This window comes from Triticum urartu, chromosome 7 (genome assembly GCF_003073215.2).
Source record: "Triticum urartu cultivar G1812 chromosome 7, Tu2.1, whole genome shotgun sequence".
NCBI classification, from domain to species: Eukaryota; Viridiplantae; Streptophyta; class Magnoliopsida; order Poales; family Poaceae; genus Triticum; species Triticum urartu.
The window spans coordinates 121,931,153-121,949,264 of NC_053028.1; the positions used below are offsets into that span (position 1 = coordinate 121,931,153).

Genomic DNA, 18,112 nt, shown 5'->3' on the forward strand with positions numbered 1-18,112 from the left:
GCGCCTCCCTCCCTCCCGTGACACCTCTTCCTCCCCGCTTGCGCTTGGCGAAGCCCTGTCGGGATCCCGCTACTTCCACCACCACGCCGTCGTGCTGTTGGATCTCCTTCAACTTCTCCCCCCCACTTGCTGGATCAAGAAGGAGGAGACATCTCCGCTCCGTACGTGTGTTGAACGCGGAGGTGCCGTCCGTTTGGTGCTAGGATCATCGGTGATTTGGATCACGACGAGTACGACTCCATCAACCCCGTTCTCTTGAACGCTTCCGCTTAGCGATCTACAAGGGTATGTAGATGCACTCCTCTCTCTCGTTGCTTGTCTCTCCATAGATTAATCTTGGTGACACGTAGGAAAATTTTGAATTTCTGCTACGTTCCCCAACACCGGGACCAATAGGCATCCACATGTTAGCATTTCAGGGGCTGAGGTTTTTGTTTTTTTAGGGGGGGGTTGGGGGTTTGGGGAGGTTAATTAAGTGTTTCATATATTGTGTTAGCTAGCTAATTAATAGAGAGAAGTGTCCTCTCTTATGTCCGTGCTTGGTCGATGCTACGTACTATATATGTATAGAGAGGACTAGACACCCTAGCTAGCTAGTAAGCAAACGAAGGAAACAGAAGATCGTCATGAACATATATGCATACAGAGATAACTGATATTAACCACCTCTCCTTCTCCGAGATATTGGTCGAACAACAAGTTCTAGTATATCTATCCGACACTACCGGCTACATATATACAATAATTATCTCTTACAATATAATCTCCTAATTATATATGAACACAGGATCCACATAGTATTCTCTGTCTTCAGCGATCACATGGTCAAGGAAGAATGCCGCCAATTCCTCTTGAATTGCTCGCATACGATCTGGTGCTAGGAGTTCATCCTGCATCCGAAATATCTAATTTGAAGAAGGGGGTCAATACATATATATATATATGAATAAATGAAACTCAACACAAATGATGGTAATAAAATAAAATTGTGAATATTGTTACTTACGCACTTCATATTGTTCGTCAGAGTACCCCCATTCACAGGTCGTGTGACGGATGGACTCGCAAACGTAGTATCCACAGAAATCATTCCCTTGTTCCTGCCACAACCACTTTAAAAGAAATAGAGGTCAATCAAACTGATAAGCAAGCATGCCAAATGGTATTGATGAAACTAGTGCTTGAATCACTAGGAGATGCGCAGAACATGTTACTATAGTACTTACTTTCGGGTGTCTAAATTGCAGCTTCTTCGGCAGTCCCGGAGCTTTTTTGGTGAATTTTCTCCAAACCCTGTCAGACAAAGAAAACAATTACTTGATATCAGGAAATGAACAAAGTTGCTGATATGGTGGATAATGATCGATTTAACTTACTTCTCGAGCATTTGAGTCATGTCCGCATAGTCCTGGGGATCTTTTCGTCTCGAGTCTAAGACGGTTACTAGTCCCTGCTCAAGCTTAATCTCTAGGAGAATATAGTGGAACATGTGCACGCATGCATAACTCATCAATTACATTACTATAACCTGGACTAATAAGGGAAACCGAATATGCACAAGACAGTAACACTCACTTGAAGTTGTAAGGAAAGAGTATTATATCTTTGTTTTCATTTATTACCAACGATCGTAGCTAGTTGGCCTCGGTATCTTTGGCACGATATTTAACCTCAGTTGCATCTATGAGATTTGTGTTAATGAACCCAATATCACCGATTTGTCTTCTCTTCAATTCGGCGATCTTCAATCTGCATAATATAGTGAGGATAATTATAAATACATGCAATGAAAGAGCTGACCTATATAGAGAGACTTAATGACAGAAGTAGTACTGCTTACAGACAGTAGCAAGTGACCGTTGCTTTATCGAGGGCCTTTTGAATGAAAAACTGGAAGAACTCCTCAAATGGAACATTCAACAATTCAATTCCAACGAGGTCATGCTCCTCTCTAACTCTCAACGTCAAAGTATTCCTCCCCCCAGACTCTCTGCAGGTTTTCATGTACCAATCATGGAATCTTCGCATCATCGTTGTTCGAGATCTTTCATCTTTGACGAGAGGCTTCCCGTACTTGTATTTGTGTTCCTCCACCTCCAAGAACTCATAATGTACATCGTCGGGCAGGTAATCTCCAAGATTTCTATAACCGGGCACCATCCTCGGATCATTAGTAAGCACCTTGAGCGGGGGGCACGATTGGTTTGCTTGTTCGCTGAGCTGGGCAATTTTTTTCCCAGCTCGTCGTTCTTTTAACCTTTGATCACTGATAGTACTTCCCGACCGCTCCACTTCAACAAATGACTTTTCAATAATGCACTCATAGTTTCCTTTCGGCGGAGACTTTGCTGGTTTTTTCAGGGCAGCCAGAGTGCGCTTCACTTTCACCGGATCTACCTTCTCCTCCGGAGGTGGATGTTTCTTTGCTTTCACCCCTTTAAAGAAGTTCCTCACTTTGGCTCGCGCGATCTCGGCGTTCTCCTCCGGGGTCCTCTCGTATGGTAACTTCTCTGGAGTCTTCAGAGAAGGACCGAATCTGTATTGCCTCCCGCCTCTGGCTGTACTGCTAGACGCCAGCAGAGCAGACGGAGCGACTGTGGCTGTCTTCTTTCCTTGCTTACGAGGCAAAGGAGAAGGACTACGACGCGCAGGAGTAGCCGAAGCGGCGGTGGGTCTCTTTCGCCCTTGCTGACGAGGCGGAGAAGGAGGAGGCTGGCTGCTCGGGCGCGCCGGCATGGGCGGAGGAGGCGGAGTGCCGCCACGCGCCGGAGAAGGAGGCCGAGTGCCCTGATCGTCACTCGTCGGAGGAGGAGGCGGAGTGCCCTGACTCGCCGGAGGAGGAGGAGGAGGCGTAGGCGTCCAGTTCGGAAGGTTGATGAGCTCCTTCCGCCATAGGCATGGAGTCTTCAGAGCAGAACCCAGCCGAGTCTCCCCTTCACCGGTAGGGTGGTCAAGCTAGAGGTCCTCAAATCCCTCCGTTATTTCATCCACCATCACCCTAGCATATCCTTCTGGAATCGGCCGGCAGTGAAAAGTTGCGCCGGGTTCAGTAGGAAAAACAGAGCCAACAGCCGCCTTGACCTTCAAATTCATCCATTGCATTATAAGGTGGCAATTTTGAGACTCCGTGATAGCATCCACGGGATAGCTGGCAGGAGCCGTCAAGACATGCTCCGGCTGAAGCAGCTCGGTGGAAGCCACGCTGCTTCTCCGCTGAGATGGCGGGGTAGCTTCGGGGGAAGCTTCGGCAGTTCGTTTGCTGCGATTTGCTTCTCGTTCCTCTATCGCTTGTACCCTTGCGTGCAGCGCCTGCAGTTGGGTCTGCTGCACTTTTTCCCTCCTCTCCTGGCATTTGTAACCGCCTGCGTCCGGAAAACCAGCCTTCCACGGAACGGAGCCTGTCGTGTCTCTTGTCCGTCCAGGGTGCTCAGGATTCCCGAGGGCCATTATGAGCTCGTCGTTCTCTCTGTCTGGAACGAACGTCCCTTGCTGCGCTGCATCGATATAGTGCTTTAGCTTCTTGACTGGTATGTTCATTTGCTCGTCCGTCCAAACGCATTTCCCTGATACAGGGTCCATGGTTCCGCCAGCCCCGAAGAACCAAGTCCGGCAACGGTCTGGCCAGTTCATTGTCTCTGGTTCGATCCCTTTATCAAGCAGATCATTCTCAGCCTTGGCCCACTTAGGCCGGGCTTTTGAGGTAGCCACCTGACCCCGTGCGATGGTGAAGCTTCTTCTTTGCAGCATTTTTATTGTTTGTCCCCGACATCTTCTTACTCTTTTCCGATGTCTTGTAGGCCACAAATGCGGGCCAGTGATCTCTGATCTTCTCATATCTGCCGATGAATTCTGGTGTCTCTTCGTTGTCGACAAACGTTTTCAGCTCTTTCTTCCACCTCCTGAATAGCTCTTCCATCTTCTTAAGAGCATGAGACTTGATTAATTGCTCTTTAATTGGCTTCTCCGGATCCTCCTCTGGCGGTAGGGTGAAATTTGCCTTCAGCTCAGTCCAAAGATCATCTTTCTGCATATCATTGACATAAGACACCTCAGGGTCTTCGTTCTTAGGCTTACACCATTGCTGGATGCTGATCGGGATCTTGTCCCTAACAAGAACCCCGCACTGAGCAGAAAATGCTTCCTTTGTCCGGATGGTTTCAATCAGCATGCCATCGTGCGCGATTTCTGTGATCTCAAACCTTTCATCCGAGCGCAACTTTTTCTTCGGGCCTCGTCTCTTTACCGAAGTTGTGCTCGATCCGGAGGGCTAGAAAAAAGAAGAATTAGACGAGAGTTAATTAATATGTGTGCATGCCAAAACAATGAATGCATCAATTATCTAGTCATCACAGGCTTAACTAATATATTTACCTGGCCGGACTCTGTTCGGTCACCGTAGCCGTCACTACGGGCTCCTTCTTGCACCAGCATTGGGTCACCGGAGCCATCATAATCATGTGTTTCCTCCTCCATTCTTCGATCACCGTAGCCTGCTTCTTCTTCACCCTGTTCTGCTTCCAGACCATCATTGTCGTTAAGATACGACATGACATCACCTCCGGCTAAGATTATCTCCCCCAACACCTGTTCTTGTTCCTCGTCTCGTCCGAACTCCATTGTTTCTGCAAATATTACAACATGGCAATTATTACACAAACATGACAGCATGTGGATATATTAGTGGAAAATGTAGACCTAGCTTATTCCGGGTTTGGGGTGGCCTCGGCAATGCTTCAAGGGTAGGGGCGCGGCGAGAGGGGGTAGGAGACCGACATCGTTTTTTTCTAGGGTTTGGGTGTCCTCGAGAGTTTTGGTCGAGCGAGAGGGCCGGGGGGTGCTCCCTGGTATAAGTTATCACGGTCGAAGTTATCTGGGAGGGGGTTATATCGACAACGACGACATACATACATGGGAAAATAATATTATCGGGGAGGGGGTAAGTCGACCCCCCCTCATGTTGAAGTTATCGGGACACGGGGTATATTGACCCCCCCCTCGTGTTGAAGTTATCGGGAGGGGGTATATCGACCCCCCCCCCCACGTGTTGAAGTTATCGGGAGTTTATATCGACACGACATACGTACATGGGAAAATAATATTAATGGGGAGGGGGTATATCGACCCCCCCCCCTCGTGTTGAAGTTATCGGGGGGGTTTATATCGACAACGACGACATACGTACATGGGAAAATAATATTATCGAGGAGGGGGTATATCGACCCCCCCCCACATGTTGAAGTTATCGGGAGGGGATATATCGACCCCCCCCCACGTGTTGAAGTTATCGAGAGGGGTTTATATCGACAACGACGACATACATACATGGGAAAATAATATTATCGGGGAGGGGGTATATCGACCCCCCCCACGTGTTGAAGTTATCGGGAGGGGGTATATCGACCCCCCCTCGTGTTGAAATTATCGGGAGGGGGTATATCGACCCCCCCCCACGTGTTGAAGTTATCGGGAGTTTATATCGACACGACATACGTACATGAGAAAATAATATTATCGAGGAGGGGGTATATCGACCCCCCCCCCACGTGTTGAAGTTATCGGGAGGGGTATATCGACGACGACAGACCCGATAAAACATAAGAAAATGAAGAAGAAATAAAAAGAGAAGAAGAAGAAAGGAATAGAGGAGAAGATTGAAGAAAAAAGAAGAAAAAAAAGAGGAGAAGAAGAAAGGAATAGAGGAGAAGAAGAAAAAATAGAAAAATTCTATTTTTTCTTATTCTCCTCTATTCCTTTCTTCTTATCCTCTATTTTTTCTTCTTTTTTCCTCTTCTTATTTATTTCTCCTCTTCTTCCTCTCCTCTTATTCTTTCTTCATCTTCTTATTTTCTTTTTTCCTATCCTTCTTTTTCTTCTTCTTCCTTCTTAATATCACTTAGCAACTTTTGCAACGATAGGGAGGGGTGCTCCCGTGGTCTAAAATCCGTCTATGCACGATAGAAAATTCTGAAAAAATACATCTATGATCCCTCGACGTCCCCGCCTCTCTCATGAACAAAAAAAATCTGTGAATAAAAAAACATCATGTTCTATGAACAAAAAACATCATATTTCATCCACATCCGTGCATACATCGTATATGTGATCATCTATGAAAAAAAACATCATATTCTATAAAAAAATCATTATATATATATGAACAAAAACAATTATGATAACAAGCATATATATCATCATATATATAAAAACAAGCATATATATGAAAAAACAAGCATATATATGAAAAAAATGCTAGGGAGGGCGCCGGCCGGACCAAGGTGAGGAGGATCGCGGGGTCGGCAGCGAGGATGGCGACGGGGCAGTGGGCGCGCGCTCGGGGTAGGGGGCGACGGCGACGAAGGGCGAGGCAGGGCGACGGCGACGAGGGGATCGGGGCAGGGCGCGGGCGACGGCGAGGGCGTGGGCAACGACAGGCGACGGGGCAAGGGCGCGGGCGACGGCGAGGGCATGGGCAACGGTGGGCGACGACGAGGGCGCGGGCGCGAGCACGCGTCGGGGCAGGGGCGAGGGCGCGGGCGCGCGTCGGGGCAGGGGCGCGGGCGACGGCGAGGGCATGGGCAACGGCGGGCGACGGCGAGGGTGACGGCGACGGCGACGACGGGCACGGGCGACGGCGAAGGCGGCGGCGGGGGCGGCGGGCGGCATCGGCGTCGTCGGGGAGGCAACTGCGAGATGAGAGTGAAAATTTCCTAAGTGTGAACTTATATAGCAAAGCCTTTAGTCCCGATTCATGGCACCAACCGGGACCAAAGGCCTTGCGCTGGCGCGGTGCGGTGGGAAGTTTAGTCCCGCCTCGCTAGCTGAGAGAGCTCAGCACCTGTTTATAAGATGCGTTGCGGCTCAGGTGCTGAGCTCCTCTCTAATATGCAGGCAGTACTTACCTACCCTTGTCACTGCCTTGTTGGGCCTATTGGGCCTGCATCCTGGCCCATGTAGAGATGGGTTTCTAGTCGTATGCAGGCCGTGTGGCCCAATAGGTGGCATTTTTATTTTTTTGAATTATTTATTTTCTTTTGATTCTTGCTTTTTTTATTCTCTTTACTTTTAGTTTTAGAAAAATTATAAACTTTCTCTTAGTGCCATTAGTTTTCATATTTGAATAGTTAAAATTTGAATTCTTTGAAATTTATGTGAATCACAAGTTTGTGATTAACTTTACTAGAAAAATAGTTTTTTCCAGTTTTTTTGTTTTGTTTTCTGCATTATTTATTTTATTTTGTTTTTGCTTTATTTTTTAATTCTTTTTGCTTTTAGGTCAGCAAAATTATAAACTTTCTGTTAGTGCCATTAGTTTTAGAAAAATTATAAACTTTTTGTTAGTGCCATTAGTTTTCAAATTTGAATAGTTAAAATTTGATTTCTTTGAAATTTGTGTGAATCACAAGTTTGTGATTAACTTTACTACAAAAATAGTTTTTTTCTAGTTTTTTTTTTGTTTTGTTTTTTGCATTATTTATTTTCTTTTGTTTTTTGCTTTATTCTTTAATTATTTTTGCTTTTAGGTCAGAAAAATTATAAACTTTCTGTTAGTGCCATTAGTTTTAGAAAAATTATAAACTTTCTGTTAGTGCCATTAGTTTTAGAAAAATTATAAACTATCTGTTAGTGCCATTAGTTTTCAAATTTAAGTAGTTAAAATTTGAATTCTTTGAAATTTGTGTGAATCACAAGTTTGTGATTAACTTTACTATAAAAATAGTTTTTTCTAGTTTTTTTGTTTTGTTTTTTGCATTATTTATTTTCTTTTGTTTTTTGCTTTATTTTTTAATTGTTTTTGCTTCTAGGTCAGAAAAATTATAAACTTTCTGTTAGTGCCATTAGTTTTAGAAAAAATTATAAACTTTATGTTAGTGCCATTAGTTTTCAAATTTGATTAGTTAAAATTTGAATAATGGTATTACGAGGGCCGAACCATAAGACATTAAAGCATTTCAAATGAACTCTGAAAAAGTTAAAAGTTGGCATGGTATCATAATTTCATCCACATAGCATGTGCATGTACAAAACGAACAATGGTATCATACTCGTCTGTTACAAAGTTGGCATGGTATCATCATAATAGTTGCGGGAGAAAGTCTTTACTTTTTCTTCGCTTGTGTCATTTACTTATTGCGCCGTAACCATGGATAATCTTCATCGTTTATCAGGATGCTTGGGTCAACCATGACTTTGAAGGGAGGAATTTCATGAAACTTTTCATAATCTTCAGACATGTCTGTCTTGCCCTCCACTCCCATGATGTCCCTTTTTCCTGAAAGAACTATGTGGCGCTTTGGCTCATCGTATGATGTATTCGCTTCCTTATCTTTTCTTTTTCTCGGTTTGGTAGACATGTCCTTCACATAGATAACCTGTGCCACATCATTGGCTAGGACGAACGGTTCGTCTGCATACGCAAGATTGTTGAGATCCACTGTTGTCATTCCGTACTGTGGGTCTACCTGTACCCCGCCTCCTGACAGATTGACCCATTTGCACTTAAACAAAGGGACCTTAAAATCATGTCTGTAGTCAAGTTCCCATATGTCCACTATGTAACCATAATATGTGTCCTTTCCCCTCTCGGTTGCTGCATCAAAGCGGACACCGCTATTTTGGTTGGTGCTCTTTTGATCTTGGGAGATCGTGTAAAATGTATTCCCATTTATCTCGTATCCTTTGTAAGTCAATACAGTCAAAGATGGTCCCCTGGACAATAAGTACAGCTCATTACAAACAGTGTTGTCACCTCTGAGACTTGTTTCCAACCAACTGCTGAAAGTCCTGATGTGTTCACATGTAATCCAGTCGTCGCACTGCTCCGGGTGTTTGGAGCGCAGACTGTTCTTGTGTTCATCGACATACGGGTTCACCAAGGTAGAGTTCTGTAGAACTGTGTAGTGTGCTTGAGACCAAGAATATCCGTCTCTGCATATTCTTGAGGCCCCTCCCAGCGTGCCTTTTCCAGTCAGTCTCCCCTTATACCGCGATTTAGGGAGACCTATCTTCTTAAGGCCAGGAATGAAGTCAACACAAAACCCAATGACATCCTCTGTTTGATGGCCCATGGAGATGCTTCCTTCTGGCCTAGCGCGGTTACGGACATATTTCTTTAGGACTCCCATGAACCTCTCAAAGGGGAACATATTGTGTAGAAATACGGGCCCCAGAATGACAATCTCGTCGACTAAATGAACTAGGACGTGCATCATGATATTGAAGAAGGATGGTGGGAACACCAGCTCGAAACTGACAAGACATTGCGCCACATCACTCATTAGCCTTGGTACGATTTCTGGATCGATCACCTTCTGAGAGATTGCATTGAGGAATGCACATAGCTTCACAATGGCTAATCGGACGTTTTCCGATAGAAGCCCCCTCAATGCAACCGGAAGCAATTGCGTCATAATCACGTGGTAGTCATGAGACTTTAGGTTCTGGAACTTTTTCTCTGGCATATTTATTATTCCCTTTATATTCGACGAGAAGCCAATCATGACCTTCATACTGAGCAGGCATTCAAAGAAGATTTCTTTCTCTTCTTTCGTAAGAGCGTAGCTGGCAGGACCTTCATACTGCTTCGGAGGCATGCCATCTTTTTCTTGCAAACGTTGCAGGTCCTCCCGTGCCTCAGGTGTATCTTTTGTCTTCCCATACACGCCCAAGAAGCCTAGCAGGTTCACGCAAAGGTTCTTCGTCACGTGCATCACGTTGATTGAAGAGCGGACCTCTAGGTCTTTCCAGTAGGGTAGGTCCCAAAATATAGATTTCTTCTTCCACATGGGTGCGTGTCCCTCAGCGTCATTCGGAACAGCTAGTCCGCCGGGACCCTTTCCAAAGATTATGTGTAAATCATTGACCATAGCAAGTACGTGATCACCGGTACACATGGCGGGCTTCTTCCGGTGATCTGCCTCGCCTTTGAAATGCTTGCCTTTCTTTCGACATTGATGGTTGGTCGGAAGAAATCGACGATGGCCCAGGTACACATTCTTCCTGCATTTGTCCAGGTATATACTTTCAGTTTCTTCTAAACAGTGTGTGCATGCGTGGTATCCCTTGTTTGTCTGTCCTGAAAGGTTACTGAGAGTGGGCCAATCGTTGATGGTTACAAACAGCAATGCGTGCAGGTTAAATTCCTCATGTTTTTGCTCATCCCACGTGCGTACACCGTTTCCATTCCATAGCTGTAAAAGTTCTTCAACTAATGGCCCTAGGAACACATCAATGTCGTTGTCGGGTTGCTTAGGGCCTTGGATGAGAATTGGCATCATAATGAACTTCCCCTTCATGCACATCCAAGGACGAAGGTAATACATACATAGAGTAACGGGCCAGGTGCTGTGATTGCTGCTCTGCTCCCCGAAAGGATTAATGACATCCGCGCTTAAACCAAACCATACGTTCCTTGGGTCACTTGCAAACTCAGGCCAGTACTTTCTCTCGATTTTTCTCCACTGCGACCCGTCAGCAGGTGCTCTCAACTTCCAGTCTTTCTTACGGTCCTCACTGTGCCATCGCATCAACTTGGCATGCTCTTCGTTTCTGAGCAGGCGTTTCAACCATGGTATTATAGGAGCATACCACATCACCTTCGCAGGAACCCTCTTCCTTGGGGGCTCGCCGTCAACATCACCAGGGTCATCTCGTCTGATCTTATACCTCAATGCACCGCATACCGGGCATGCGTTCAGATCCTTGTACGCACCGCGGTAGAGGATGCAGTCATTAGGGCATGCATGTATCTTCTGCACCTCCAATCCTAGAGGGCATACGACCTTCTTTGTTGCGTATGTACTGTCGGGCAATTCGTTATCCTTTGGAAGCTTCTTCTTCAATATTTTCAGTAGCTTCTCAAATCCTTTGTCAGGCACAACATTCTCTGCCTTCCACTGCAGCAATACCAGTACGGTACTGTGCTTTGTGTTGCCATCTTTGCAATTGGGGTACAGCCCTTTTTGTGATCCTCTAACATGCGATCGAACTTCAGCTTCTCCTTTTGACTTTCGCATTGCGTCCTTGCATCGACAATGACCCGGCGGAGATCATCATCATCGGGCACATCGTCTGGTTCCTCATGATTTTTAGCAGCTTCCCCCGTTGCAGCATCATTGGGCACATCGTCTGGTTCCTCTTGATCTTCAGCAGCTTCCCCCGTTGCAGCATCACCGTATTCAGGGGGCACATAGTTGTCATCGTCCTCTTCTTCTTCACCATCTTCCATCATAACCCCTATTTCTCCGTGCCTCGTCCAAACATTATAGTGTGACATGAAACCATTGTAAAGCAGGTGGGTGTGAAGGATTTTCCGGTCAGAGTAAGACTTTGTATTCCCACATTTAGGGCATGGACAACACATAAAACCATTCTGCTTGTTTGCCTTGGCCACTTCGAGAAAATCATGCACGCCCTTAATGTACTCGGAGGTGTGTCTTTCACCGTACATCCATTGTTGGTTCATCTATGTGCATTATATATAATTAAGTGTGTCAAAAACCATTACAGAACATCATGAATAGATAATTAAGTGACCAAATTAATAGAAGTTCATCATCACATTAAAACCAAAGTACATACATAGTTCTCATCTAACAACATATAGCTCTCCAGAGCATCTAATTAATTAAACCATACATTGAAACTATGTAAAACATTTCAATGCAAAAACAAATGCAATCATAATCGCAACCAAGGTAACAATCGATCCAACGGCATAATGATACCAAGCCTCGGTATGAATGGCATATTTTCTAATCTTTCTCATCTTCAACCGCATTGCATCCATCTTGATCTTGTGATCATCGACACATCCGCAACATGCAACTCCAATATCATCTTCTCCTCCTCAATTTTTTTTATTTTTTCCTTCAAGTAATTGTTTTCTTCTTCAACTAAATTTAACCTCTCGACAATAGGGTCGGTTGGAATTTCCGGTTCAACTACCTCCTAGATAAATAAAATATATGTCACGTTGGTCGGCATAATTGTCATAAACAATAAATGAACCAAATAGTTATAAAAAGATAATATATACCACATCCGAATCATAGCCAGGACGAGGGCCGACGGGGGCGGATACCAAAACCATCGTACTATATAATAACAAGCAATAATAAAAGTAAGAAAATTAGACAAGTATCTATCTAGCTAAAGTAAGATTTTTTTCTTTCGGAAAGAAGATAAGAACAAGAGGCTCACCACGGTGGTGCCGGCGACGAGATCGGTGCGGGCGATCGACGGCGGTGAAGACGGGAGTGGGATGTGATGGGCCGCTAAATCTAGACAAATCTCGAGGAAAATGGAGTTTTGAGGTCGATCTTCGAGAGGAGAAAGCTTAACTAGTGTGGCTCAGGAATTTCATTGAACACCTCATTTGCATAGGACGTGAGCTAGAGCACCACAAAGGCCTCCCCTCGCCGGCCAAAGAAAAACAGAGCACTGGGGTGCTCTGCTCGCGGGTGAGGGGTATATATAGGCACCTCATTGGTCCCGGTTCGTGGCATGAACCGGGACTAAAGGGAAGCATGTGGTCCCGGTTCAAGCCACCAACCGGGACCAATGATGGTGGGCCAGGAGCGAGGCTCATTGGTCCCGGTTCGTCCCACCAACCGGGACCAAAGGGGCATGACGAACCGGGACCAATGCCCCACGAAGCCCGGCCACCCCCCTGGCCTCATGAACCGAGACCAATGGCCCCATGGGTCCCGGTTCTGGACTGAACCGGGACTAATGGGCTGGCCCGACCTGGACCAAAGCCCTGTTTTCTACTAGTGGCCCTTGGCCATATTCGTGTTTTACACGTCCCTACTTCCCAACAATTTGCCGATATCATGACCAAGGGCTTGCCTACGGCGTCATTTGAAGAGTTTCGGTCCAGTCTTTGCGTCAGCCGCGGTGCCGCTTCGACTACGGGGGGTGTTGGGTATATGTGTTACGTGCATATTGTGTATTGAGACCGCCTCCTAGTTCTTTGTATAGTTGAGGTCCGTGGCCCACCTTTGTACACCATATATACGTGCATATGCACGAAGAGCAATACATCATGCAATTCACATATTCTACAGTAAGCAATACCCGCCACACTTGCATTGCTTGTATATATACCAGAGAAAAGAGACAGCTGCCAGCTATTAACTAAATCTGTTGTGCTATATGACGAATATAGTCAGCTAGAGTGCACTTAATTAGTTTCTTGGAGCAGAATTTGGAGGGAAATGTAACTGGTTTTGTGTGGAAGCATTGAGATATTCGTAGGTGATCGGGCCTAGCTTTTCCTGTGATGGTTGATGTGGCATCCTTTTTTCTTTCGAACCATGTGGCATCATTTCCTTCTCTTGTCAATTTGTCATCGGTGCTTTAAGTGAAACTTTTAGGTAGTTTATACGTGCAAACCTTGTTAAAACTAACAACAGATTTTGTTTTTGCGCCATGTGAGATCATGTGATAATCGGCTATGGCGTATGAGTAACTTCGCAAAGCATTGATTTTCAAAGTTATTCGCAAGTCAAGGTGTATGCATACAGATAGGATACAACTCTAGCCCATTTCGTTTGATGTTTGATTATTTCCCCCAAAACAGAGTTAGTGCCATCATCATGTCACTGTGCCCATTATATTGAACCTTGCCGTCTTGTACCCCATAAGATTTTTCTTCCGGATAGTTTGAAAAGTTTTTGTAATGAAAAATTCACAATGTGAACTATAAAGCTGCTAACTTATGTACTGATCACTCACATTGACAAAATTGATAGACATGCATGGTCCATGACACAAGATCCCACGAGGATTTATATATAACTACTCCCGCCATTCATAAATATAAGATATTTTTCAATATTCCAATATGGACTATATACAGATTGAAATGAGTAAACAAACACACTAAAACGTGTCTAGATACATTCAATTTAGAAAAAGTTAGAATATCTTATATTTCTGAACGGAGGGAGTAGTAAATATGCATATGCAACGCACATGCAACCATATTTTTTTTCTCTCACTCATCTTAGCTATCAGGCAACATTTAAACAAAAATCAATAAAAATAAGTCTAAGAGCAACTTTTGTAGAATGCCGAAAAAACCGAGCCTTTTTATATTTACTTCAAAGGGGCTCTTTAACAATATTTATCAACTCCAAAGCTAACGTGTAAAGCCTTCATATCCCCCTACCTTTTCATATTTCTCTTCAATTTGTGTATATATACGACTTCTTCTTCATATTTCTCTTTAATTTGTATATATATGACCCCCTCTTCATATTTCTCTTTAATTTGTTATGTAAGACTCCCACTTCATATTTATATGTAATTTGTGTGTGTATGACTCCATTACTACAATTTCACATGAATATGTGGCAAACTTATATATTTCGACGTCACAGAATGTAACAACATTTGAAAGGCATAATTTTCAGACTTCCAACTTCATATTCAAATATAGCATAGATAAGGTGTAGATGCGACACACTACATATGCCTAGACAATGATAGATTCCTAATGCGACACAAATATAGATAGGTTATGATAACTACACATATATAGGAATGCAATGGGACGACATATGATGGCTCGTGGTTGTCGCCATCGTGGGGGGAGGAGGAGGAAGATATCTCTGATGGCAGCGACGGTTGCCTTTGCAGCCTTTCTGCACCTCTCCCACTCGCTCAATGACGGAAGCGGCCATCACGGCCTTGAGCATGCACACTTGTTCGGTCGCGGTTGTAGTTGTGGCATGGGTCTCAACGATCTAGGATTTCGCAAGTGAGCATAATGCAACAAAACTAAGGAGTATGGTGTTTGGGTGACCGGGCTCCATGGAGCCTTTTATTTTTGGAAAATTCAAAATTTATACTTTCTGATTAAAAAAATCTGAGAAAAAACAATAATTTGGTAAAATAGAGAAAAAAGTATCGACGCCTGAGAGATTCGAACTCTCGCGGGCAGAGCCCATGTACTTAGCAGGCACACGCCTTAACCACTCGGCCAAAGCGTCGTCGTTAGAAGGATTCTCACATAATCCTACTCGACATGGTATCCAAAGCATGTCATTGTGTTCTTTGGCCGTCAATTGCTTTTTCTTACAATTCATTTTGCCTCCACATGCCTCACCCGTGTTACCGTGTACACGTCAGCCTGAGGAGGCAAAGCAATGGCTTTCCTTGTACGATTGACAAAAACTGACCACGAGCAGCATCGCCTGACTCCCGGTGACTCGCCACTCGCCAGAGCAAATCGCAGACGCTACAGCTAGCTGCCTTGTGGCAGCAAGCAATGGACTTGTGAGCCAAGCATGCGCGCATGGGGCTGGACGCCATAAACCACCGATCGATGAGCATGCAATTGCTTGGCTTGCAAGAACCGGCCACCGCCACCACCACGTCCCGGCGGAAAACATGGCCGCCACGTGAGCTCACGTTATCCTGTCGCTGCATGCCGCCCTGCTAATTCCAGCCATTAGCTAGGGCCCGGCAAGCAAGAAAGCGCCCGAAAATGGTCGATTGATTTGCCTTTTTCTCATTTCGAGTCGATCGAGGTTAGCCGCAAGCAAATGGAGAGTGCGCCTTCCGAGCCAATGGCCCTGCTATCCATGACTCATGCGTGCCACCTCGGAGAGGGTACTCCCTCGGAGACGATCGCTTCCCAAAGCGGAGTTGAGACCGTTCGTCCAGACACAGGTCCATGTGACAGAGACACAAAGTACACGATGACGAGCGAAGGCAAGGGCAGGCCATGAGGTTCAGATGTGGGAAGAAAACGTGGAGGCTTGCACCACCTCCTTCGCGCGCTTGCGTGCAAGGCTCACGCCGCCGGAAAGGCAACTTGACGCAAGCCGCGTGCCGGCCAGCCCTATATATAAACAACGACCAATCGTACACAGGGCACAGAAGCAGAGCACATTCTCTTCGACTGTAAGCCACTTTACACATTTCGAACGCGCCGGTTCGCAGTCTCGTCGACTGTCATCGTCGGCGGCCAGTTGAGCTGGTTTAGTTCTTAGCCTCTTAGGGAATGGGCAACGTGGTGGAGGCGGCGGCCGCGATCTCGCCGGAGCTCGGCGACGCGCTGGCCAAGGTGGCCGTGTTCGCGCTCGTGCAGGGGCTGGTCTACCTCATCCTGCGCAAGTCATCGGACGTCTTCTCCACGGCCAGCGCGGCGAGGTCGCTCAGCTTCCGGCCGATGCGGAGCATGAGCGTCCGCCGCGTCCTGGCGGCCTTCTCCGACGTCCCTGTCGGCGTTCCGGATGACGCCGGCTCCTCCGTGACCCCGCAGGCCGGTGATGCTGACCGTGACCGGAGGGCAGACTAGTTGAAGTGCTTTGTGTTGAACTAATGTACGAGTCAGCGGTGCGTGCTTTCTTAGTTTCTTAGCTATCGTTTGTAGTGATTGTTCTTAAGAAAGGTTATATGATGAGCATAAAAAAATTGTGTGTGTACAGTCGATTTAACTGCAATGGATCATTCGATTTTATTTTAAACGAAATATGCTCCTGTTTCTGGCTGCTTATCGGGTCGATATATAGCTGTTGCTTTGTGTTCAGCATGGTTTCAATCTTTAGAAAGGCAGACTCCCCTTTTGCAAGATAGCTCCATATATATGGTCCAAAATACAGCCTCCCTTTGTTTTTTGTATTTTTTTGGGTAGAGAGACAGCCAATATTAGGTGAATTTTGGTAGAGAGACATGTAGAGTTATGTGAGAAATTTTCTAAAAACGACGCTTTGGCCGAGTGGTTAAGGCGTGTACCTGCTAAGTACATGGGCTCTGCCCGCGAGAGTTCGAATCTCTCAGGCCTCGAATTTTTTTCTCTATTTTGCTAAATCTGTCGCATGATTTATCAGAACGAAGATAGTAATAATAATGATTAAAAAGTTGCAACATGAACCGGTATATATGTGCATGATTTTTTTGGGAAATATCCAACTTGTTTTCGCTAATTACACCAGACATATTCTATATTGTCGCACGGCTAAATTTGTAGCATGATTTATCAGGAGGAAAATAGTAATAATAATGATTAAAAAGTTGCAGCATGAACCGGTATATATGTGCATGACTTTTTGGGGATTTTCGCAACTTAAAGATCCAACTTTTTTCGCTGATTACACCTGACCTATTCTATATTGTCGCACAATATGCATAGAGATGGATCTATTATCCCGCAAAGAAAAGAAATCTGTTGGCATATGGGCATGGCCGCTATGACATTTTATATAAAAAGATTCTCACATAATATTGGCTGCCCCCTACCAAAATTGCTTCACTTTGGCCCAAAATGCTGCCTCCCTTTTTTACTGGTAGAGAGACAGCCAATATAATAGGCCCCGCCTCAGTCCTTAGGAGGTTGAGCAATGGTACACTTACAAGCAATTTTTTTACAGACTTAGTCTTACGGAGAGTAATGGCATTAACGGATTGGAGGGAATGGGCCCCATTCCGGGAATTTGGGGTGAGATAAATTAGTTGCTGTCAGCCCTAAATTCTCAAGGTGGCAGCAACTAAGAGACTGTTCGGAAGCTCTCCGATCTTGTAACTCCGCTCCGCGAGGAGCTCGGTTCGAGCAGCTCCCTGCAATTGCACTGGTGCTCCCTCCGCTCCGGGAGCTGCAGTTGGGGAGCGGAGAGGAGCCGAACAGGGCTTAAGTCTGTAAAAAAAATTGCCTGTATGTGTAGCATTGCTCTTAGGAGGCCTATCAAACCAAGTGAAGCCTTTTGCCAGTTAGCTCCATATATATGGACCACATCGCATAGAACCTGTTGAGCCCTTGCAGGTAGCTATCCCATATTTCCCTCAGTTTATCTTTGAAAACCCAGATTTATTTATTTTGTGAAAAGGTCCCCGGATCAATTATAAAGTATCAACAAATGGTACAAAGGACCCAAAGAAACCAGAAATTACATTCCAGTCCACAGAGCACCACACAACTCCAGTTGCCGGAACGTGACGCAGTCATGCCGCCGCCGCCGCATCCTTGCACCCGAAACCGGCCTGACCTTGTAAAGGGCGGACCATCTGGCAGACGGGAAGACTTCGATCTACGGTCTCGAAGGACCAGCGCACCGGTAGAACCGCTGTCGTTGTCGTCGTCGTTGAAGAAAACTGCACCTATCGAGAG

General features: G+C 45.5%; 1 protein-coding gene and 2 non-coding genes across 3 annotated transcripts; 2 read left to right on the top strand and 1 right to left on the bottom strand.

Moving 5' to 3' along the window:
- Positions 1-14,911: 14,911 nt before the first annotated feature.
- Positions 14,912-14,993, bottom strand: TRNAS-GCU. The gene has a single exon. It is a non-coding gene; the product is annotated as a tRNA-Ser (tRNA).
- An 894-nt stretch (positions 14,994-15,887) lies between these two features.
- Positions 15,888-16,499, top strand: LOC125523006. Its single transcript, XM_048688039.1, has one exon. The coding sequence runs from the start codon at positions 16,010-16,012 to the stop codon at positions 16,304-16,306; it is 297 nt and encodes a 98-aa protein (XP_048543996.1). The 5' UTR covers positions 15,888-16,009; the 3' UTR covers positions 16,307-16,499.
- Positions 16,500-16,712: 213 nt separating this feature from the next.
- Positions 16,713-16,794, top strand: TRNAS-GCU. The gene has a single exon. It is a non-coding gene; the product is annotated as a tRNA-Ser (tRNA).
- The last annotated feature ends 1,318 nt before the right edge of the window (positions 16,795-18,112 follow it).

Bases quoted from the DNA above. Each gene is read 5' to 3' on its own strand.
- LOC125523006 (XM_048688039.1), top strand. From the start codon at position 16,010: ATGGGCAACGTGGTGGAGGCGGCGGCCGCGATCTCGCCGGAGCTCGGC.